Genomic DNA, 24,081 nt, shown 5'->3' with positions numbered 1-24,081 from the left:
TGAGATGTTGGTCAACTCCATCTCTGTCCACTGCATACCTGCCGTATGTGCCTGATACATCCTAGATTCCACCGGGGGTGGTTGCAGAATAATGGAAATGATGAAACAGGTCACATGATCTAGAACTTACCACCTGCCAAGTGCTTCATGCACTCAAGCCATGGTCCCTCATCCCAAACCCTGGGGCCAGTGTGTTTTGCATTTTAGAAAGCTAACCCGTCTGCCTGGCCCAGCCTAGCGGTCAAGGGTGCATGTTCAGCAGTCAGTACAAATTTGGGTGACTCTGCTCAGGGGACTTAATCCCTCTGTGCTCCAGGCCCCTTATCTGGACAGTGGGGACAAGAGCACTGTGGTCCCCAGCCTGGACCCTGGGGACTCAGAGCTGGGTCACATCTTCCTTGTCTTGCCAGGGTCCAGGCTGGGGACCGATGCGCATATATTAGATAGCCCCCCACCCCAGCAGGGTCTGGGTTTCACCCTGAAATCTAGCACTAAGGTTTTTACAATGAAATTTCTCAAAGTCACACTTAAGTGGGGTAAAAATTACCTTAAATAGCCTCATGTCCATTCAGGTCAGGGACTGTCATCAAAAAGAGTTATGAAAAACTTCCAGTGTGCAGAGCTTTTGGATTTTGGAATAATGAGTGAGACGATGGATGAGGACTCGTTTAATCCTCATAACCCCGTGTGAGTGTGCAAAGACGCTTGGTCCTCGGGAACTCACCGTCTGAGATATAGACCAGCGGGAGCTATGCCACGCGTTGTTCTAAGTGCTCTCCACACATCTTCCAGTGACACCTGAGAAGGTGCTCTTGTCCCCACTGTCCAGATAAGGGGCTTGGAGCACAGAGGGATTAAGTCTCCTGAGCAAAGTCACCCAAATTGGTACCGACCGCTGAACCTGCACCCTTGACCGCTAGGCTGGGCCAGGCAGACGGGCCTTGTTAAAGGACCCTCCAGGTTTTGCAGGCACAGTGGACCGTGTGGGGTCTTACCGATCCTTCACTAACGAGAGGCACCAGTGGTCCACCACTGGTCCGCCACCGAGGTGTCTCCCAGCAGGGTCCATCAGACAGATTGTTCTCCCTTGCTAGGCAGGCTCAGAGAGGTCGAGCAGCTTACTCAAAGCCACTCAGTTCATGACACGGCCTGGTCCAGCTCTTTGCATACCCCTCCCTGCTCTTGTGTCCACGCTACATATGGAGGCTCGGAGGGAGTGGAGTTTGGTACTGCTGACCCCTCCCAAATCTCCTCTGCTTCTCTGCCATCTTTCCAGCCATTGAAGCCATGAAGAAGGCCTACCAGGAGGAGCTGAGCCGGGAGCTGAGCAAAACACGGAGTCTTCAGCAGGGCCCAGACGGCCTCCGGAAGCAGCATCAGTAAGATGGGCCCTAGGGTCTGTGGGTGGCGCCTCTCTCCCAGCCAGGGGCCCAGGTGCCCACACTGGTGGTTATGACCTGTGCTGAGGCCCCTTGGCAAAGGACATGTCAGTTTGTCCTCAGCTGAGACTCCCACTGTGACTGTGTGGCCCACGGAACAGAAGCAGTGGGACCTCAGCCAGACCTCCCTGCTATCCCCTTCAAGCGTTCTTCAAGGCCCTTCTGGGAGCTGGTCTCAGCCTCCCCCACCCCTTCCCTTCCTTAGTGTCCCCTAGAACTAGATTGCAGCATCACCCTCAGCCATTCAAGGTCCCTCCATGCCACAGAGCACGGTTCTGGAATGTTGGGTCTTTAGAGATAGGCTTTTCCAACCCACCTCTTCATTGATGAGGCAATTGCAAAGAGGCTGTCACTGGTTCACAGTGACTGACTAGGGTGGGAATACAGGAGTCCTGAGTTGTGACCTGAATCTGAGACCAAGCGAGCCCATGCCGTCCCGCCCCTCCTCCCCTGGCAGGTCAGACATGGAGGCGCTGAAGCGGGAGCTGCAGGTGCTGTCGGAGCAGTACTCACAGAAGTGCCTGGAGATCGGGGCCCTGACGCGGCAGGCCGAGGAGCGGGAGCACACGCTGCGGCGCTGCCAGCAAGAGGGCCAGGAGCTGCTGCGCCACAACCAGGTGGGCCTGGCCCCGGGCTGGGGGTGTGAGTGGCCCCGGCGGCCCTGCTCTGACCATCTCCCGCCCCCAGGAGCTGCATACCCGCCTGTCCGAGGAGATTGACCGGCTGCGCGGCTTCATCGCCTCGCAGGGCACGGGCAATGGCTGTGGGCGCAGTGAACGGAGCTCCTGTGAGCTGGAGGTGAGCAACACCATCATCCCGGGCAGTCCTCGGGGCCCGGGCCTGGGGAGAGCACCCGATAGGCTGGTGTGCCCAGCAGCGCAGGTCCAAGGGGCTGGGCCCCGGCGAGGAGACAACCGGTGCAGCTGGGAAGGACTCCTGTGTGCCCAGCACTACCGCAGCCAGAGTCCAGCCCTCTATCCCAATCCTGTTCCCTACCTGCCGTGTGACCGGGGCAAGTCGCCTCACCTTTCTGAGCCTCAATCACTCATCTGTAAAATGAGGCTAGCACCTTGCTTACTGAGAGCAGGTAGAGTGAGAAACGTGCGTATGATCCCAGGATCACCCTTGTATTTTATTTTACAGACATTTATATACAGCTTTACTTCGCGCCTGGAACTTCTGTAAGCCTTTTGTATCTTAACTCACTAAATCTTTCTAACAGCCTTGGGAGGTACATGCTGTTACTATCCCCATTTTACAGATGAGGAAACTGAGACACAGGGAAGTCAAGTACCTTGCCCAAGGTCACACGGCTAGTCTAGTTTGTGTGAGAGCTGAGAGTTGAACTTGGCAGTCTGGCTACAGAGTCTAAGCTTTTAAGCCTCCCCAGTATGGCTGAACCTATCTCTTCCTTGGTCAGGTCAGGAGAGCAACACTCCCCCTCAGGGCTTGGGGAGAGGTTAATGAGGTAGTCTGCAGGGAGTCCTAGCCTCTCTGGTTCACAGTAGGGCTACACGGTGGCTTCTTTTTGTCTGGTGCCACAGCAGAGGTGACCGTGAGACACCTACTCACATGGTGTGGACCAGGTAAGAGCAAAGAGAAATCAGGGCGTCCTCTGGAGGAGTCCGACCCTGGGGTGTAGTGGTTCTTAGTGCAGGTTGGGACCTGAATTCTAGGGACCTGAGACAGAGAGAAGCCAGGCTGTGGGGCACCATGGGCCGGGCAGCGCTGGCCTCTGGCCCTGGGTCAGCCTGGCATCCGTGACCCCAGGTGCTGCTGCGCGTGAAGGAGAACGAGCTCCAGTACCTGAAGAAGGAGGTGCAGTGCCTCCGGGACGAGCTCCAGAGGATGCAGAAGGTCGGTTCCGGTCAGCTGAAGAGGGGTGTCAGTGGCTGGGGGACCTTTGGATCCACCTGGGTGTCCCATCCTGTAAGCACTTGCTCGGTGCCAGGCACTCCTCATGCCTCTCCCACGGAGGTGTCATTGTCACCATTTACAGATAAAACTGAGGCTAAGAAAGGGTAAGTGACTTGCTCAAGGCCACAGTGCTTTTATTTATTCAGCAAGTATTTATTGAGCACCTGCTATGTGCCAGGGAGACAGTTTTGAGTAAAAAAGGCCAAAATCCCTGCCTGTGCATAGCAGGCATTCTAGTGAGGAATAAGCTGCATTACTAGTTGGTCAGGCTGGGATTTGGGCCCAGGTCTGTAAGTCTGGCTTGCCTGGTGCCATGTCCCTGTGTCTGTGTGTTGGTGGCTCTGGGAGCATGCGTGAGAGTCTGGCTTGCCTGGTGCCATGTCCCTGTGTCTGTGACACCCTCTGTGTGTTGGTGGCTCTGGGAGCATGTGTGAGCTAGACTCATGGAAAAGGCCCAAGCACTGGGCCAGACTGACCTGGTTCTTATCCCACCCACTCGCTGCCCTGTGACCTTGGGCAAAAGCTTCACCTCCCTGAGCCTCAGCTCTCATCTTGAGCAGCATGCGAAGGATGCTGAAACCTGTCACTGGGTGGTGCTGGGAGGAGCTTGCTCAGGGCTGGGGGCTGCCAAGGGGGACACTGGGAGAGACAAGGCCATGAGAGCTATGGAGGGGTCTGGCTGCTTTATGCTGGCCGGCAGGGAGCATGGTGGGCATGTGCCAGGTAGGGAAGGCTTTGAGCCCTCATAGCCCCTCCCTGCCCCTCCCTTCAGGATAAGCGCTTCACCTCGGGGAAGTACCAGGACGTGTATGTGGAGCTGAACCACATCAAGACGCGGTCAGAGCGGGAGATCGAGCAGCTGAAGGAGCACCTGCGCCTCGCCATGGCCGCCCTGCAGGAGAAGGAGGCGACGCGCAACAGCGTGGCCGAGTAGAGGTGGGCGCCACGGGGCTGCGGCCAGGAGGGGGCACTGGGCCTGGAGGTGTGAGCGCAAGGCTCATACACACCCGACTCACTGTGCCACCTGGCCTGGGGTCTTTCCTTCTCCTGACCTCTGTTTCCCTTTCTGTAAATGGAGAGAGTGACACCAGCAACCTGGGGTCATTGTGGGGATCAGTCGGACTCTGCCAGAGGCCGCTTTGTAAATTTGAGCATGTTTCTTCAGAGATGGGGAAGTACAGTTTGGGATCTGATTATAGCCATGTCCCCCTGTGTGACAGCGGGACTTCTTAACACTGCACAGCCACCGCCTGATTAGTCTGTGATTCTCCTCAGGGCTGGCAGTGCCCCTGGCTGGTCTGCCTCGGCTTGGGTGGCAGTCCCGTGTCCCCGCCCACTTCGAGCCTGGCAGCAGGCATGCACGCATCACTGATCACGGACAGCATTCCTTCCACCGAGCTTTGCGCTTGGGCATCTCGATCAAGGAAAGCTGCTTTCTAACAGGTCCCTGTGGACTTCCTAAGGCACTTGAGAAAGGCTACCCTGTGGGCCAGGCTATTTGGGGAGAAGCCCAGAGGAGGAGATCTGGCCTAGCCTTTAGGGCCAAGAGGCATTGGAAGAAGCTGGAAGAAGCCCCTGGCCGCCTCTGCCTGGCCTAAGCTATGCTGGGGCCCAGGGCCAAGACCGGGGCTTCCCCAGCCCTCAGCTCCCCCACTCTTGTCTTCCAGGTCCCTATGGTCCAGCCCCGCAGCAGACCCCCAGCCCAAGGGGACCAGTTGTCCTCCTTCCCTGCCGGATGGAAGTCAGAAGCCAAGCTTTCTCCCACCCTCTGTGGGCCACACGTGCACTCACACCCACCACACACATGCACACACATGCACAGGTGCACACACACCACACACAGGCACACACACATCACACACACAGGTGCACACACATCACACACAGGTGCACACACACGTAGGTGCACACACATACTCTGCGTATCTGAGCGCGCCCCTCGCACTGTGTCTTACCTTGCACCTTCAGGATTTTATATGTGAAGAGATTTTTATATAGACTTTTTCCTTTTTTTTCTCCCAAAACACTTTGTACTTTTTAAAAAGCAGTTCCTGATAGCTGCGTGCTTCCGACTCTGGCTCTCCCTCTGTCTCCGGCCTCCCGCTTGGGCTTCTGGGCCCCCATGGCCCTGTCCCCGGGTCTGGCAGCGGCCATGGCAGAGTTGACTGATCAGGGAGGCAAAGAGCCAGCTACCCTCCTCCGACCCTACCCCCTACTAACTACTTCCTGCCCTGAGAGTACCCGCACCCTGGGACTCTGGATGGAAGGACAGATGGACAGAGGGAGCCAGCTGCTGTCCCCACGGCCCCGCCTCCTCTGAAGGGTGCTGGGCATGGAACCGCCGGAGCCGCCCCATGAAGACGTTTCTCTCCTAAAGAATCCATCAGCCTTCGTAACTTAATAAAATGTTCCAGCAGCTCTGGCGTCCTGGGTGGCTGGGGCAGGGCGGGTTAGAGAGGTTGGGCTTTCTTAGCCCCCTGCCCTCTAGCACTCCACCCTTCCTGGAGGATGGCATGTGGGCTCCTGAGGGCGGAGCTGAGAATCTAGTTCCCCACCAGGCTCCACGTGGGGTTTGCAGACCAGCAGCACTACGTCGCCATCAGGGAACTCCTTAGAAACACCAAGGCCAGGCCCCACCCGACCTACCGACTCAGAGTCCACACTTGCACATGGCCCCCCAGTGGTTCACGTGCACCTCGAAGTCTGAGCAGCCCTGGAGCAGGTGCTGGGCCCAAGCCTCAGAGAGAACTGGAGCTGAGACTGCCCCTGACTGACCTCGTCAAACCACGTCCATTCTGAGTCTTGATTGCTTCTCCATCAAATGGGTGCCTTTTAGCCTCACTCTGATATTCAGGCTGTGCCCAGAAGTCATGTCCTGTCCTGGGCAGGGTTGGGTTTGGGGCACTGGATGTGAGGGGCTTCATCTGGCCAGCTGGCTGTGCTGATCATGGTGGGGCTGGGAAGAGGCCCCGTCCTGCAGGCCTAGCCCGTGTCCGATCTGCAGGGCTGTGGCTACGATGATGAAGATGAGACGACAGCTTGAGCTGGCCTCACCTGCACGGCTGTTCCCATCAAACTCAGCCACATGGGTGCATAGAGGTGAAGTGAACAGGAACTGGCCCTGTCCCCACCAAGGCCACCGAAATAGACCACATCAGGTTGGGTCCCAGAAAGCTGTGGGAACCCAGAGGAGACCTCAACCCAGCCTGCAGGTCAAAGAGAGCTTTTGGGGGTGGCTTTGAAATATGACTCTTCCGGATGGAAAAATCAGGAAGGGCGTTCCAAGCGAGGGAACAGCACAAGCAAATGCCCCGTGAAGATCCCTGCTGTGTTCAGAGAAAGACCCACCCGGGAGCAGGCATGTGGGGTGTGGGACAATGGACCCCATTCCGTTGCCAGTGGGCATATGGCGCATTTCCAGCCACTGAGATGCCAGGGGAAGTCGGGTGGGGGCGGAGGGCTAGAGGAGGTCATCTGGGAAAGTCTTCCTTGCTATTAAAAAGGGTCACAAGGAAGGGTGGCTTCTCTCTCCTGGCCTTCGGACAATGTTGGTGAAGTCCCCAGGTTGCCACTGGCTTGCTTTATCAATATGCTACAGATGGCTGAGAAGGAAGAACCAGGACCCTTGAGTCATCAGATCACCAGGCTTGGTGCTGCCCTCCTCAGGACTTCTCGTCTCGTAAGATAAGGAGCACCCTTGAGGCACTCGGAGACGGAATGTCTGCCCCTGGCGGCCCAGACAGTTGAGTCCAGAGCCCTGCCTGTCATCACCGTTGCCTCCCACCAGCGCTCCTGGGTTCACAGTAGCTGGAGGGAGCACATACTTCAAGAAGCAAATGGCCAACAGGCGTGGAAGAAAAGGAGTCTGCTGAGTTTCCTTGGGCCACAGGGTGGGAGTTGGGGAGGACAGAGAAGTCTTATCATTTCCTTGTCACCAATGGGTCAGATTTGATTCCTCCCTTTTCTAAGGCCTGGAGCTCCAGCCCCACCCCATCCAGGGGCTCCAGGACCACCCAAGCCTCTCAGCCCTAGGGACTTGCAGCGCCTCTGGGTAGATAGGGGACAAAGTCACCCCACAACATCGCCACCTCAAAGCACTAATAGTGTAGACTCCATCCTCCCACCTACATCCTTCCCTCTCTTCAATGCCTTGTTTACACCCCTGCCCCTGCTCCAATGCTGGATGCACCTCCCTCACCCCGCACAGATGCTGTGGGGGTCAGACGAGGAAGGAGTAAGCTCAGGGCCAGGGGCAGACAGCTCTCCATCTGCATCCTTGCTCCCAGCTCTGCAAACTTGGTCTAGTTATATAGCTTTTCTGTGCCTGGTTTCCTCCTCTGTAAAATGGTGATAGTAGTGCATACCTTGCAGAAGTGTTGGAAGATCAGAAATGAGCTAATACATGTCAATTGCTGAGAAGAATGCCCGGAACCTAGTAAATACAGTACAAGTGTTGCCTGTTATTGTGGTGGTTATTGTTATGGGGTGGTTATGAGGATTAAATTAAATTATGGAAGTAAAATGCATGGCACAGGGCCCAGAATACAGGAGCTACGATTTTATTAGTATTAGTCAGAAGTCAGCTGGATGCCCCTGCCCTCCAGCATCCCCAGGAGATCTGGTTAAACTTGGTCCACATCCCAATTCCATGGTCCGTAAGAGTCCAGACCCCGTCCTTCCACTTTGGCAGGTTCTCACCTGTCACTTTTCCTGAGACTTCCTTTCTCTTGGGATGGGATATATTGTTAGGTATAAACCCTTGAGTGGTTCCACAATAAATCCTCTTGAAAAGAATGTCCTATGAGAAGCTCAACACATTGCCCCTTGCACCATCTCGACCCCTGCCGCGTAGAGGCACCGAGCAGTCTGTGGGGTGGGGGGGGGGTCCAACCTGGCCACTGGGAACGGCCCAGCTCCTCTTCCCTCTACCCTTTCTTGCTCTTGGCTGCAGCTCCTTATCCTGGTCCCCACAACGTCCAACCTGGCCACTGGGAACGGCCCAGCTCCTCGTCCCTCTACCCTTTCTTGCTCTTGGCTGCAGCTGCTTATCCTGGTCCCCACGAGCATGGCCTCATTCAGCTTCTTCCCAGCGCCCAGCCTCTGGTTTTACCGCTCCTGTCTAATTTGCATGCCGGCACTATGGGCTTTCTAAAACAGAGCTGGCGGTGGTTTCATGAAGCCCGATCCTGATCCTGTTCTTCCCTTAGAACCGAGTGTTAGCACATGAGCCCCTCAGGCTGCTGCAGCCCCTTCTCCCTGCCCCTTCAGGCTTCCTGGGCTCCAGGTTTCCACGTGAAGCTACCTGCAGCTCCCCAGGGTACCCACGCACTCAGCATCCTCACTGCTCTCCTTATGTACCTGCCCACTCCCCAGCCCTCACCTGATAGAGTCAGGACTCAGATCGGTCATTATCTGCCACCTGGCAGCCCTCTCAGATCCTCCATATGGAGCTAGATAACTGCTCTGGCTTCCATAGCCCCTCCACTTGACATGCTTTTCTGTGTAGCCCCCTTGACTTTGAACTCTTTGAGGTCAGGGACCAGTTCTGATTCACTTCTGTTTCCCCAGAGCCCAGCACAGAGAACACTGAGTCTCAGCTGGATGAGTGTTTGTTGATTGATTGACTGACTGACCAACTGACCGGAAGTGAATGACTACCCAGCCAGGCACCTTCTGGCACAGCCACGGCCTCAGCCCCACCTGCATGCCAAATGGCAAAGGGCTGGGTCTCCCTATAAACCAGCTTGGAAGCTCAGCAGCCAGCCCCAATGGCTGGGAGTTAATGGCAGTTTCCAGCACATGAAAGGGCCAGGCTGTAACTGTGAGTCAACCCTGTCATCCCAGCATTCCATTTGGACTTTATGAGGGCCCTGTGGGCTCTGAGGCCCAGGGAGGAAGGAGCTTACTTTGAGCTTCTGCCATGAACAGACTTTATAGACACCATCCCTATTAATGCTCGCAACCACCCTTTGAAGTGCCCATTGCTGTCCCCATTTATAGAGGAAGAAACTGAGGCTCAGAGAGGGGACATGACTCAACAAGGTCAAGAATTTAGTGACACATCTTGGCACGTCTGGCTCCAGAGCCCAAATCTTCCCTTTACTCAGGCCACCTGCCCTAACAGTAATATCTACCTTTTGCTGAGCACTTACAGTGTGCCAAGCTCTGCAATAAGCATTCACATTCATTACCTCCTTTAAACCCCAGAACAGCCCAGTGAGGAAGATGCAAATTATCCCTACTTTATAGGTGAAGAGGCTGGGACTCAAGAGCAGCGAAATCACCTGGTCACAGAGCTAGAGTCCAGGTCCGTGGGTCTCTCACAATGTAAGTGGCTTCCCAAGCCAATCCAGGTCCTCTCATTGGAGACCACCTGGAGACCAGGTGCTTTGGGTCCTCACTTGAGCTGTAGGTGTGGGGGAGGTCTGGATGTACCTCTGCGAGGCTGAGTTGGATGAGCCACCTCCACACTCCTGCCTCAGTTTCCCTAGTAAAGCAGAACAAGAGCTCCAAGGGGGCCAGGAAGGCTGGAGGCACCTAGAAAAGGCAGGAGGGTGTTCCAGGGGTGGGTGTCCTATTGGCTAGCCCTCACCCCTTCACCATCATGCAGCTCCAGACTCACCCCATAGGGGGAGCCAACCACACTGCCTTCCCAAAGCTTCTCCACTTGCTCCCTGCATAGCCCTCTGTCTCCACTCCCTGGGCTCCCAGCCAGACCCTCCCCAGCCCTGGCCACCCTAGACCCAGTCAAGCACCCTCTCCAAGTTCCCTTGCAGCTCCTTGAGGCCATGGCTCAATGAGGCCCGCGGCCATCTCTGTGTCTCCATCTCCCCTGTCAGTGCAGGGCAGAGGCCTGCATCCCAAAGACGGTCACTCGGCCCGGCCACCAACTGGTCCTGTGATCTTGGGTAAAGCATCTCCAGAGTGAGGCCCCAGCCTCAGGAGTGGGGCAGCTGGCAGCACTGGCTGAGCCAGTCTGAAAGGTGACTAATGGTGGACACACTTCGCCAGCCATGCGACCTGACCGCATGGAGGAGGAGGAGCCGAGGGGGAGCTGATGAGAGACCTGCTCGTGGAGCTGGCCAGCTGTGACCCTCTGGACTCCAGCAGATTCTCACGTTCGCCTGTTTCCTCAGGAAGACAGATTTGTGGGTGTCTCCGACCCCACACCCAGGATCCCCCCATAACCCAGGGCCCAGCCTCATGCATTCTCTCGCCTCTTCCCTATTCATTCATTGACCCATTCATTTAACCAAAGACTGTGTCTATACAAGGGCATTCATCACAGCACTGGAAGTAGGAAGTGTTTAAATAAACTTACCACCGTGGGTGCCAAGCGGTTATTGAACAGTGAGGGAGTTCTCTGTGTGCCGGTGCAGAGAGCGACAAGATGTATTGTGAGGTAAACAAAGCAAGGTGCAGAACCAGGTGTGTAAAAGAAAAAAAATATGGCAGGTACAGACTGACATATGTGTGTATATGTTCTTAGAACCTCTCTGGAAGGATTTGCACACGTACACACACATGCACATGCACACACACACACTCAGAGTGAGAAAACCCAGTGTGAAGGGGGCCGAGACAAGTAAGAACCAGAAACAGCAGCTGCCTCAGGCAGGGGGTGGGAAGGCTGAGGGACACGGGTAGAGGGACTCATTTCTACATTATACACTTTTATACCTTCTGAATGTTTCCCAGCTGCATGTGATCTCTATTCCAATATAAATAAAAGTTTAAAACAGAATGAGGCAGCCCCAAAGGGAGCATGGTATGGGGACAACAGCGCTGGAGCTAAGCTCGGGGTTCACTTTCTGGTTCTGCTGCGTACCTGCCCCAGTCCATTACCTTCTGAGACCTGTTTCCTCCTCACCTGAGATGGGATTAGTGCATGGGATTGAAGTGAGGTCATAAGGGTGCTGCTCCTGCCATGTGCCTGCCACACCGTGTGGCAGCTGTTATCACTACTGTTAATGTCCTAGTCGGGCCTGTTCCAGGCACCGGATGACACAGACATGAAGGGATACGCCCTTCCCCGCCCCTTTCCCCCAGGGAATAACACCAGGGAAGACCATGACACAACTGACCCTGTTGCAAGAGCCAGGGCAGGCTGCAGGCTGAGGTGACGCGGCCTTGCCAAGTCTTCAAAGATAAGTAGACATAATCGAGAGATGGAGAGGAGGAAGGACGCTCCAGGCAGGAGCAGCAGGCTGGACCCACCTGTAGACACGTCACATAAACAGTTGTAGATGCGCGCAGTCATAAACACCTGTGTGCCACACCTGCCCCATGCTACACACACTCCCCTACTCACACATACAGCCCACACATGTGCCTATATATGCTCTAGGTGTTTCCAAGCCAGGCTGAGCATGCGGGGCACGGCAGCTTGGGGGTGCACACTGGGGAGAGACTGCTGACTACCTGTGTGACCCCAGGCAAGTCACTTAACCTCTCTGTGCCTCAGTTCCCTCCTCCCTAACCTGGGGATAACAGTACCCACCCGATACGGATGTGAGGGTTACATAAGGCAGTTCCCGTAGAGTACTGAGAACACTGTTTAATAGACATTTTTTATTCTAGAGCCACTGGATCAGAGGCCAGCTGCTCTGGATGGAGAGAAGGTGCCAGGATCATTGTGTCTTCTTAGCCTGGGAGCCCCTTGAGGGCAAGCTGCAACGATGTCCCTTCACTCAGCACAGTGCCAGCTCTCAACTAGGAGGCCCAGCGAGAGTTAACTGACAGTGTGAACACTGACAGCTGACGGTGTTAACTGCCTAGTGTATAAAATTGAGAACAGAGTTGCTTTGAGATAGTCAATCTCACTTTCATCTCCCCTCTGAGATGGGAGTTTCACGACGATAGGGTTCATGTCTGATTTGTCTTTGTTCCCAGCACCAGATTCTGACAAAGAGTGATCATCAGTGAGTGAATTAGTTAGGATATAGTTGGCTGTAAGTGGCATTACCAATAGCTTAAACAAGAAAGATGTTTATTTACCTTATCTGGAAAAGCCCGAAGGGAGGAATCCCAGGCTGAGCCCCAGCGTCTGAGATCCAGACTCCTTACATTTTTATGTCTAGGACCTAGACTCCGTCATGCACATCCTCCGTTCACAAATGCAGCACATGGTCCAAGATGGCTGCTCTACTCCAGTCAACACATCTTCATCCCAGCCAGCAGGTAGGAGAAGAGAAATGAAGGCAAGACAAAGAGCCTATGCCAGCTTTTCTTAAGGAAGCCCCAGCACAACACTTTCACATATTTCTTTGGCCAGAACTTGGTCACATAGCCACTCCTAGTTGCTGGGAAATGCAGTCTCCATTTTGGGTGGCCATATGCCTGAGCCAAACATCAGAGGCTATATCCTTGTGCTCCAAGGGGATACGGATAGTGGCTCCATCATTATCAGTGTTTGCTACCTCAGCTAAGATTCAGAGAGCTTTCAGGAATTCTTTTTCAATCTGAGGACACATAAACCATACTCGAAAAAAGAAGGACTCAAGTTGTACCCCAGCCTCTACAGAGAGAGGCTGGCAGTAACTTCTGCTAACCAGAGCTCAGAGTAAGAATGAGATGGCCACATAATGGTTAAGGGAATGTGCTTTAGTGTCTGACATGGTTTGGTTCTGGCTCTGGCATCATTCACCTGTGTGACCTTGAACTGGCTCCTTAACTTCTCTGAGCCTCTGCTTCCTCATCTATAAAATGGGAATAATCATCTCTGCCTCAAAGGAAAGTCATAGAGATGCAATGATATCGTGAACATAGGGCACTTAGCACAGTGCTAGGCCCAGCAGGGACCCTCAGAAAACCGCATCTGAGAGGAGAGAGATGGAGGTCACCTGATTCAGCAGAAGTCCTGGGGAACTGGGATAAGACCCGCCACCAAAGGACCTGAAGTTTTCTGAGTGTAACAGGAACCAGGTTTTGGCCATTATTATTACATCCCCTCTTAAGTTTAAAAAATTGTTATTTACTATATGAGAGAGGTATGATAATTTTTGAAAGTGAGAAAAAGTAGATGAGATAAAAAAGAATCATCAATAAACCGACCACCTAGAGCTAAATTTTATTCACTTTTTGAATATCCTGTCAGACTTTCGTAATCCTATCTAAACACATAATTATGCATACTTATATGTTTCTTTTAATGTAAAATTTATGTACTTTTCATGGGATCACACTACACATAGGCTCCTTAAAAACTTCAAAATGCTAAAAACTACTCTGTTGAAATATAACCTTTTCGCCTCTTTACATATCGACATCTCTCCTTGCTAACAAATTGGAGAGCTCCGTTATTCTTATTGGCTTCATAAGACCCAGATGTATGCCACTGGGCCCTCTCTGATTCACATGTAAATTTTTTCCCACTTTTTCTAAGCTTAAAAATAATGCTGCAGTGAACATCCTCGTACACAAATATTTGTATGAATTTCTGGTTATTTCCTTAGGCTAGACTCCTCCTATAAGTGGGTCCTTTCCATGTTGAAAAGTTTTGGTCTCTCAAACAAAATACATTCAGAAATAAGAGATTCCTTCATTTAAAAAAATTAAGCGAACCCATATGGAACTACTTGTCAAAGCTGTGGATCAGCAGGAGAAAATCCACTGTTCCCACATTGAACTGACATAAATCTTGGCCAGAAGTAAAGATGCTTAACACACTGTGAGTCTCTGCCATCTTATTGTGGGTAAACACATCATTTCTGTCCAGGTGTCTGAAACACCAACAGTGATGATAACACCTAACACTTAAATTATATTGATTATGTGTCAGGCTCGCTCTCTTTCTCAATATGATATATATAATTTATTATACTACATATATATATATACACATTTACTCTTCGAGAAAACTCTACCAGGTATGTGCCATTATTATCTCCAGTTTACAGGGGAGGAAATTGAGGCACAGAAAGGTCACTTGCCAAGAGCCTCATACCTGTAAGTAGGCCTGGGATTTGAACCCAGATGACATAGATCTATGGGTGCTTAGATCTGGTGCTTGGACTGGCCACTATGTTAGACTTTCTGGACCTCTATTGGGTTGATCAGGTCCAGCCCAAGCCTGAGTTTATAGGAGAGAACTCATGGGCCTCGAGAGGGTTAGCAAACAACCCAGATTTGGGTGCTTCTCCTATCCACATTACCTCCTAAATTGTGTTTAAACATCTTCATTGTCCACGGGAAAAGGACCTTAGACCTTTCTGAATCAGCCATGATATCCCAGAGTTTACTCCACTCCTCTATGGGAGCAGCACTTTGCTCTCAACCAACACCAAAGCATGCTTTGAACACCTGTAGGGAATGATGCCAGTTGTAGTCGGGCCCCAGTTGGGCATGGCCCTTGCCACGTAGCAGCCAGGCCTGGAGTGTGGGCCTCCTTGCCATCCCAGCCTTCCCAGCCTCAGATCCAGGGCCCTTCGGCTACTAGTGCTAGTCAGGGCACTAGTTAGTGCATTTAAAAGTATGGCACATGGAGTAGAAAAATAGTATTTGCCTATCTGCCTAACCACTTTCCAGCTGTAAGAGATTGTGATTCTGATGTTTTGTATTTTATAATTCTAACCTGAGAATTCTAATATAAGTGAGTACAGAATTCTCAGCTTTCATAACTTGATTATTCTGAATGCTTTGATTCTAGAAGTCTCTGATGTTCATTCCCAAAAACTGGGGCTTGGGAGGCCATGGCTCCTTCCCCTGGGCAGCCAGGACGTGGACTGCCTGGAGCCCACAAATGTGTTGTGGGGTGGCTGGTTTAGGTCTATCTTTTCTTGAGACCTCTGGTCTTATTGTGAGTAAACACATCGTTTGTGTTGTGTGTTGCTCCCAGGATGCCCTAGTTCCCCCGCCCAGGGACCCCTCCTTATCTTCTCCTCCAGGAGGGCTCTTGCTGCATGAGGGGCCCCAAGCTTCCAGCTCAGCTGACAGCTTCCATAGCAGGGCACATGTCCCAAGGTTAGGAAAACAGTTGGTGCTGATGTTGAGTGTTACTGCTTTTTGCAAAACAAAAGACAAAAACACAAATAGTCCCTCCCTGTGTTCTGGACTTCGACAGCGGGGCCTGCCCTGAGCAGCAGAAGTAGGGCCTTGGATTTAGGTTGGGGTGCTCTGGGGCCTCTCCTGGGAGTCCCCCAGCTCTGGGGTCTTCCATGACCTTCCTGGCTGTGGCCACCTGTCCAACAGTTGCCCATGGCTGGAAAAGACACAGACTCTGAGTGTTCAAGATGATGGATGGGCAACTATCGGGAGGAAATGGTCCCAGAGCAGGACTAAGACGTGTGTGGCAGTGGGGAGGAGACTCAGGCAAGTCCACAGGCAGAGCCAGAACTGGGACCCATTCTCCTTGACACAGTCCAGATGTGAGTGCCAAGTCTAGGACCAAGGTGGGGTGTGGCCTCATCCTGGGTTGGATATGGGATGAGGGGTTGAATGGAGAGGACTGGCTCAGGGATCTGGAGGAGGGCCAGGTGGAAGGTGACTTGTGCTGTGAGCCCCCAGATAGGCCTGTAAGGGGTCTCCAGCCTGGAGGTGCTGAAGTGGAGGCCCTAAGGACAGGGAGAGCAGGAGCAGTAGTGTTTGGGACCAGATCCAGGGTCAACCTCATCAGGTTGATGCACCCTGCCTCTCTCACTCAGGTGCGGGGCTGAGAATGGGCTTTGCCTCTGGACTTACTTGGCCTTGAATACTTTTCCTCCAACTTATTCTGTACATTTCAAATCTACAGATGAGTTGCAGGAGTAAACACCCACACATCCTTTGCCCAGGCTCACTGATTGCTGCCATTTTGCCACCTTCGTTTTCTCTCTTGTGCTATCTATTGACATCTATGTCTGCATATATATAGATCTATCAATCTGTATCTCTGTCTGAATATAGACGCTTTGCCATGTGATCTGAGTCGCAGACATCATGACACTCAATCCTCCAGTGTCCATCTCTTAAGTAAAATGACAGTCACTGACATGATCAATGAGCACATTCAGGAAATGGGACATAGGAACAGTATTATCTAATATACAATCCTCATTCAAATTTCCTCAGTCGTTTCAATGATGTCTTTTTTAAATCCAAGGTCCAATCAAAGATCACGTATTGAGTTTAGCTGGCCGGTCTGTTTCGTCTCCTTTCCCCTGGAACACGTCTCCTGCCTTTTGTCATGTTTCATGACTAACATTTTTGGAGGGTCCTTGCCAGTCATCTTGCAAAATGTCCCCCAGTTTGAGTTTGTCTGGTTCTTCTCATGATTCGATCAGGTTGAGTTTGAAAAGTTTAAGGCTCTCAATTCCTAGTGGCAGATTATTACCCAAACATGGTAATGTCATGTCCTGTGTACTTTCTGAGCCGTACGAGAGTGCCCGGCTCACTCCCAGCACTGTTCTCACTTCTATAAACCTGAAAGGTGACAAACATGACATTGCTCTTGTTTCAAGCTGCACAGCTTTGCTTACTTCTGAAACTAAAGTGGCTACTGGTATTTATTTACTTGTCTATAAATGATCTGTTTATGTACTTTCTCTCACTGGTGTGTTACTATTTTTCTCTTAAGGATTTGTAACAGTGTTCTATATGCTAAAGATATTTAGCACTATCGTATTTACTCTGAAGGATTTTTTTCTACATTATTTTTTACCTTTTCATCATATGTATCTTTTGGGCATTATGAAGGTTCTCCCTTTATTACAAAAGTAATATATGCTTATTATTTATAAAGTTAAAACAACACCAGTGTATAAATGAAAACTAGTGTATAATAAAATTATACTAGTATATAAAATTAAAACACTTCTAGTGGATAAAGTCAAAAATAAAAGCCCTCCATGACCCAATTCCACTTCTCACAGAAAACTACGAGTAATAACTGGAGTGGACCCACACACACATTTATGGCCCATTTGCCCAGCTTGGAGAACGACCCGGTCACAGAGCTATGTGGTTGTTTTTTTAACCAATCTCTCATGCACCCTCATGCATTCATTGCTAAAGCCCAGCGTCTCCCTCTTGAGGTCTCTTCTAGAATAGTCTGAGAATTGCAGGGGCTTACTCTATCCAAAGGAGGCGGGTCCCACTTCCACAAAGGCCAGGCCTGCCTGCCTGTGAGCCCCAAGTTTATAGCCCCTTCGTTCACACCATGAGCTCAGGCCTTGCTTCCTGAGGTGGGCATGATGCCAGAATGGGTGGATCCGGCAGGACTTCCAGCCCAAGCCACACATAACGTCTGCCCTGTCACAATGCCCTGCCCCTGGCTCTGTTCACACCTAGCACACTGAGAAGCACATAGTAACTGCTCAATAAATGCAAATTATTATATACCTGGAGGGAGCTTTTGAATTTCCCTATTTTATAAAAATGAGATCCTCCACACATATTTTTCTCAGCTTGCTTTACTCAGCATACCACAGACATTTCACATGTCTGCACAGGCAGTCTCCTCTCCTGTGCCTTGGTGATGTCTTCCGTTGCTTTAAATCTTAGGAAGCGAGTTAATGTTTAGTTTGGTTAGATCAGTTTAACTGTGAAGCTGTCACCTGCATTTTTATTCCTTTGTCCCAGAAGTGTGCGTTTGTTCATCATTTGACTTGCAATCCATGTGGGGTTGCAACTGTTTTCCTAACTTGAGAGAAGCAGGTGAGAGGTCAGCTCCCCCAGTATGAGTCTATAAAAGGAAAGTGATCAGTTAGGGCAGGAAGGTAGAAGGCCCACTAAGGAAGGGCCTGGTGTCGGACTCCCTGGACGTCACCACGTCTAGACCCACCCCCAACCTTGCTTTTGCTCCAAGAACCTGGGAGTCTTTCTAATTTCTCCTTAACCCCCAACAATAAACTCTTTAGCAAGTCCTGTGGACTTGTCCTCCTAAATATTTCTCACATCTGCTCCTTCTTTCCACCTCCACTGCCACAGCTTAGTTCAGTACCTGCATAGCTGAGATGGCCCTTACTGGTCTCACCATCCTGGTTCAGCCCATCCCTAATCCATCGTTCACACTGTAGCCTGTAAAAAGCGCAGGCACCTGGTAAAGCTGAAGCTGTGCATATTGCAGCTTCTTCCTGTCTGCACCAGGACCCTTGCAGTAGAAAATTCACAGCAACACTGGAAAGTAGGAAACTGGAAACAACTCAAATATATAGCCATGCAGTAGTTAGTGTATTAGTTTCCTAAGGCTGCTGTAAGTTGTCCCAAATTCAGTGGCTTACAACACAAATTTATTACCTCCCAGTGCTGGAAGACAGTAGTTCAAAATGAGTCTCACTGGGCTAAAATCAAGGTGTCGGCAGGTGTGTGTTCCTTCTGGAGGCTTAGGGGGAAGATTTTTTTTTTTTTTTTTTTTTTGCCTTTTCCAGCTTCCAGAGGCAGCCTGAATTCCTTGGATTGTGGGCTTTTTCCACCTTAAAAGCCAGCAATGGTGGGTCAAGTCTCTTTCATGATGCTATCTCTCCGATTCTAATCCTTCTATTTCCCTCTTCCCCCGTTTAAGGACCTTTACGATTACACTGGGCCACCTGGATAATCCAAGATAATCTCCCATCTCAAGATCAGCAAACTTAATTCCATGTGCAACCTTAATTCCTCCTTGCCACGGAACAGAACACATTCACAGGCTCCAGGGATTAGGACACGGACATGTTTGGGAGCCATTCTATCATAAGTAGATGGAGGCAAATTGTGGCCTCTTCCTACAGTGGAACGTACCACATTCTGAGATGGATACACTGTGAAGTTGACCTTACTGAAGTCTTAGGGTCCCTCCGTTGCCCAAACCTCTGGCAAGGCCTTGAGAGAATCCCCAAGTCCCTTGCAAGGCTCTGAGAGCGATCCTAGCAATGTGGATCAGATAGTTAGTAAAAATAATATATTTCTGGATTTTGTGAGGCTTGTGAGACTTATTAGCTTTTTAAAACATCTATACTTTGTTGTGAGTTCTTTTCTCATTCTAAATATAAATTCACTTTTTACCTAATATTCTATTAAATTGAATGTATTTTTAAAAAGGACTCCTCAAATTGTAGAAACTTCAGGCCCTACAAAATCAGCATGTGCTCTGACCATAGCAGCGAAAACAAACGAGCCTCAGCTACTTGCACCAATGTGGGTGACTCTCAAAAATATAACACTGAGTAAAAGAAGCAAGTCACAGAAAATAAAAATCCCACAATATGACTCCATTTGTATGTGGTCCAAAACCAGGCAAAACTAAGTACATGGGGATAAGTCCATCTATGGGGAAACTATAAAGAAAAACAAGAGCATTGTTTACATAATTCGAGGGTGGAGGTCCTGGGGACTTGATCAGGGAGGGCACACAGGGGGCTTCGCAGGCATTCATTGGTGGTGTTTAGGTTAACTTCGGTGGTGGGAACACAGTTGTTTTTCATATTAGTTTTAGAATCGTAAATATGTTGCATACTCTCTAGTATGAATGATATTTGTCATAATTAAATTTTATTTTAAAGTAACTGGATTAATTTTTTAAAGGAACACATTTTGAGCTTAAAGTTCTGCAGTGGCTTCTCAGTGCACTTAGAACGAAATCCGCACCCCTGGCCGTGACTAAAATCCCCACGTGTCAGGCCAGTTCACCTCTCTGATGGCATCTCACACTGCACCTCCCTTCATTGTTCTCATCCAGCCACACGGCCTTCCCTGGCACCTGCTCTAAGCCCGCCTGTCACCCCCTCTCACGGCTCCCTGTTATTTTCCTTCTTGGAGCTTGAAGCAGTCACAATTTTCAATGATATCAATGCTGTCCTCCCCACTGGACTCTGAGGCCCAGGAGGCCAAGCGCCTGGTCTGTGAGGGTGCCCACCTGGGCCTCTTCCACTTCTGAAGGGCTTTGTCTTGTACAGTTGGAGTCAAGGCTCACACTCTGTGAGGCGGACGAGGCAGATGGGAGAGCGGGGGCTCCAGAAAGAAAGGGAACAAGGCCTAGAGATGGAAGGGTGGGGGAGGAGGAGGGGCCAGCAAACGTAGTCCCCTCAGGAAGGATGGCTGTTATGCCCTGGAGGGCTGAGTCCCCTCCTCTCAACAAGGTTCTGTGGTTATTCTTTCTCTGGGGACCTGCCAGAAACAGGAGCGGCCCCTCACCCTGACCAGGCTTAGTATCACTAAGACTTTAAATTGAAAAGCGATGGTCATTTAAGGATATGAGGGCTCTAACAGAGTCCAGCCAAAGGGTTTTTACAATGTCCCTTCCTTTCTTACCAGTCACACTGCTGCAAAGTGACTGAGAGGTACCCACATTGCCTCTAGCTCCCTGCCCAAGGAGGGATTTCTCAGACCTGGATGGAAGCTGGGTTTCACTTGGTGCCACAGTGGGTGAAGAGATGTTGCTCATATCCCCCAGTTATGCATGTGGGTGGCCGCGTTTGGGAGGCAGAATAACGACTCCCCAATGATGTCCATGCCCCAATGGAACCTGTGAATATGTTATGTGCCACATGGTAAGGGGGAATTAAGGTTGCTAATCAGCTAACCTCGAGATGGGAGATTATCCTGATTATCCGGATGGGCCCAGTGGAATCTCAGAGGTCCTTACATGGAGGAAGAGGGAGGTAGAAGAGTCGGAACCAGAAATATGAAAAAGACTCAATAGATCGTTGCTGGCTTTTACAATGGAAGAGCCCACAAGCCAAGGAAAGTAGATGCCTCTGGAAGTTGGAAAAAGAAAAGGAAAAAAAAAAAAAGCAGAAGGAATGCTCACCTGTCCAACTCCTTGATTTTAGCCCAGTGAGACCCATTTTGGACTACTGACATCTAGAACTATAAAATAATAAATATGTGCAGTGGGAAAGTCATTGCTTGGTATCCGTCAGCGGTCACCCTCCTTCAGGCTGACCCACCTTGGACAAGTCCTTTAGCCATTCTAGACCTCCTCTCTGAACAGTGAAGATGTTATGCATCAAAGGTTCAATAAATGCTGGCACGTGCACACACGCACATTAATAAAACATGACCCCTGGCCTTCTAATGCGATTTACACTTTTCCATATAGGATTTCATTTCACCCTCACACCTACCCACAGGTAGGTACAACCCACTTTTTGCAGGTGAAAAGACAACAAGGAGGCCTGGGTCACTCTCCGCGTCACTGGACGAACAATAACCAGTCTCCCAGGCTGGCGCGGGTCCTGGGCGGGGGGCGCAGTGCTGTGCTCAGCTTCCGCCGGTGGACTACATTTCCCAGGAGGAGTTGCCCGCAGTTCTGCAGCTTCGGGATTTTAAAGGGATCGCGTTAAAGGGGGCGGAGGGAGTTTCGTCGTCTTCTCTCCAGAAAACAGCTCTGCGCTAGGTGGGGGCCCGAGAGCTGCCTGCTCGCTTCTCCGGCGAGGCCTGGCCCAAGTCAAGAAACCCCCAGGCTCTGCGGTGTCAGCGAGGCGTGGTGAGGTCAAGCCAATCTGGAGGAAGCCTTTCCTCACCTTGCCCTCCTTGGCCTCGGACTCTGCGCCCAACTCCCGAGCAACCCCTCCGGACCCTCCTCTCCTTTCAGTTCTCCTGAACAGGGGGCAGTGAATCCGGCTGCCAGGAGGGAGGTGGACTGTCCGCCGGCGGGAAGCCCCTGTGACCTCTAAGCAATCTCTCCCTCCATTTCTGGCTTCAGTTCCGGGAGAGAATTTACAGGTCGCTGGAATGGGCGGGGATAAGGATGCCATGTGAAGGCCTAGGGGCGCCAGGAGCTGAACCTCACAGTGCGCCCCCCTAAACACCCTTCCGAGTCTTGCGGCCTCCACGGTAAAATGGGTGATGGCGGGGCGCGGGGAGTGACCACGTTTCTTGCCTCCCCAGGCTGGAGGCGCAAAGGATCAAGAAATGGGTGGAGAGCACTTTGCAAACTGTAATGCGCCAATGTAAATAAAATTATTTCGTCATCGTGCCTTTGGATTTATCGAGCTCTTATTCTGAGATGTGCACGGACCTTAGGGGGCGGGGCGGGTGACATACCTCTGGGAAGGCAGGCTGGAACATCCTGAACCTGGAGGTGTCTGTTTGGATACCTATTTCCCCATCCAGATCTTAGTGGGAACCAGAATTGTCTTTGAAAATAACCAAAACCAACCCACCAGAGTGTTATGTTTTCAAATCAGGAAATTTGGGGGGTGGGGGGGGAGACTGACATCATCTAAATAAGAACCTTGACCTTTTGAACTAACCTGACCCTTCATGGCTTCTCTTCCCTACCATATCTGTGCTACCAAGATAACCCCGGGAGAAGGCATCTGATACCAAGTCTCAGGCCTCCCTCCCCCAATCATTTGGGTTAATCCATTCCTAGGTGTGTGTGTGTGTCGGGGGGAGACCCACTAATTTCCCCGGCCTCAGAGCCGCCCAAGTCCAGGACCAGCCCTTCTCACCCCTGCTCTGACTCCCATCCCTTATCTAAACCCTCCAACCCTTTCCTCCTCCCTCCCCAATTGCCAGTGTCTGCAAACAGCTCCCGGGCACTACTGGAGACATGTTCATCATTTTACCAGCTATATCCCCCAACTCCCAGGGTATTGTTTTGAGTGAAGAGTGATAGGCCTCTGCTTAAGGAATAAGAAGAGCAGGTTTGTTGTGGGAGGGGGCTCACGGAGCAAGCATCCCAGAATCTCAAGCGGGATCCTGCAAGTGAGTAGTATGTCTCTCGCAAACAAGGCATCCTAGGAGCTCTGGCGTCCTTTCCACTGGCCCGTGGGCTCCTAAAGCCCCTCAGAGCCCCCAAGACTCCCTACATACTGTGGCGCCCCTTGTTTGCCTCATCGATACCTGCCAAGCACGGGAGAAGATGTATACATTTTAACAAAGACATCGCATCCTCCCTCCTCCCAGCAAAATGGCGGTGGTCCCGGCCCCGGTTCCCCGAATGACTGCACTTTCCGAGGATTAGTCAGGACCCAAGGAACGCGACCCTCTCTTCGACCTCTTCTTCAGATCCCCGTTATTCTAGGCTCCCAAAGCACTCAGAGCCTCCTTTCATCCCAGGGGCCCCCAGGACAGTCTCAGGCTAGAGCCTGTGGGGCAGCTCCTCCATTGTGGTCCGCCCGCCCCCCTTAATTTCCCCCCACCCTCCTTCAAGGGCACTTGGGAAGGGGACTGGGCCCCCAAGCCTGGGCCTCAGGGGTGGGGGCAGCGGGCTCTGCCTCTGACACCCCAAAACTCCTAGGCTGAGGGAGGTATATAAATGAACTCCCGGTTAGGATATATGGGGGATGTGGGGATCTTTGATGAGAAGAAGCGACTCGTTAGACCCCACTTCATTACCTCAGGGGACTCAGACAGCGTTGGGGGTTCGGCCTCATGAGAGACCCTCGACCGCAGAGGTCAGGGGGCGCACTGGGGGAGAGCAGATGGAGGAGGGGGAAGGGACAAAGTTTGAAAGTGCCCTTCTAACTCTTCCAGGGAAAGTTTGCTTAGGGGCCCAATAGACAGAGAAGGGGTAGAGGTGCTGGGGGCCCAGTGGCGGGATGACCCCCGAGAGGTGACCGGACCCCGGGGGAGCGACCCCTCCCCCCTGTCCCGGCTCGGCCCGGCTGGGAGTCGCCCGGCTCGGGGCCGCGTGTGTTAGTTGGGGCCGCTTTCCGGCCGCTCCGCCGGGCTGGGGGACCCCGCAGCGGGCCGGGAGCGGGGTCCCCGGTAGCCCCAGGGGGGAGCTTTGCTACGGGGTTTTTCCCGCACCAAGGCTCCCTGGCCCCGCAGAGCCAGCCCCCCGCAAAGGGGAAATGTGCCGGCGCATCAGCGGTCCTTGGCG

At 51.8% G+C, this 24,081-nt stretch overlaps 1 protein-coding gene across 1 annotated transcript in view; it reads left to right on the top strand.

The window, feature by feature from the left end:
- The window catches only part of TRIOBP (TRIO and F-actin binding protein), a 25,254-nt gene extending 17,440 nt beyond the window's left edge, over positions 1-7,814 (top strand). Inside the window, exons 9-14 of the mRNA XM_006914749.3 lie at positions 1,277-1,379; positions 1,897-2,056; positions 2,127-2,237; positions 3,210-3,296; positions 4,129-4,292; positions 5,024-7,814. Of these exons, the coding sequence (XP_006914811.1) occupies positions 1,277-1,379; positions 1,897-2,056; positions 2,127-2,237; positions 3,210-3,296; positions 4,129-4,290 (623 nt within the window). The 3' untranslated portion in view covers positions 4,291-4,292; positions 5,024-7,814. The remainder of the gene's footprint in view (positions 1-1,276; positions 1,380-1,896; positions 2,057-2,126; positions 2,238-3,209; positions 3,297-4,128; positions 4,293-5,023) is intronic.
- The last annotated feature ends 16,267 nt before the right edge of the window (positions 7,815-24,081 follow it).

The sequence above is a fragment of the Pteropus alecto genome, unplaced genomic scaffold (assembly GCF_000325575.1).
Source record: "Pteropus alecto unplaced genomic scaffold, ASM32557v1 scaffold6, whole genome shotgun sequence".
NCBI classification, from domain to species: Eukaryota; Metazoa; Chordata; class Mammalia; order Chiroptera; family Pteropodidae; genus Pteropus; species Pteropus alecto.
This window is presented reverse-complemented; position numbering and strand designations above follow the sequence as displayed.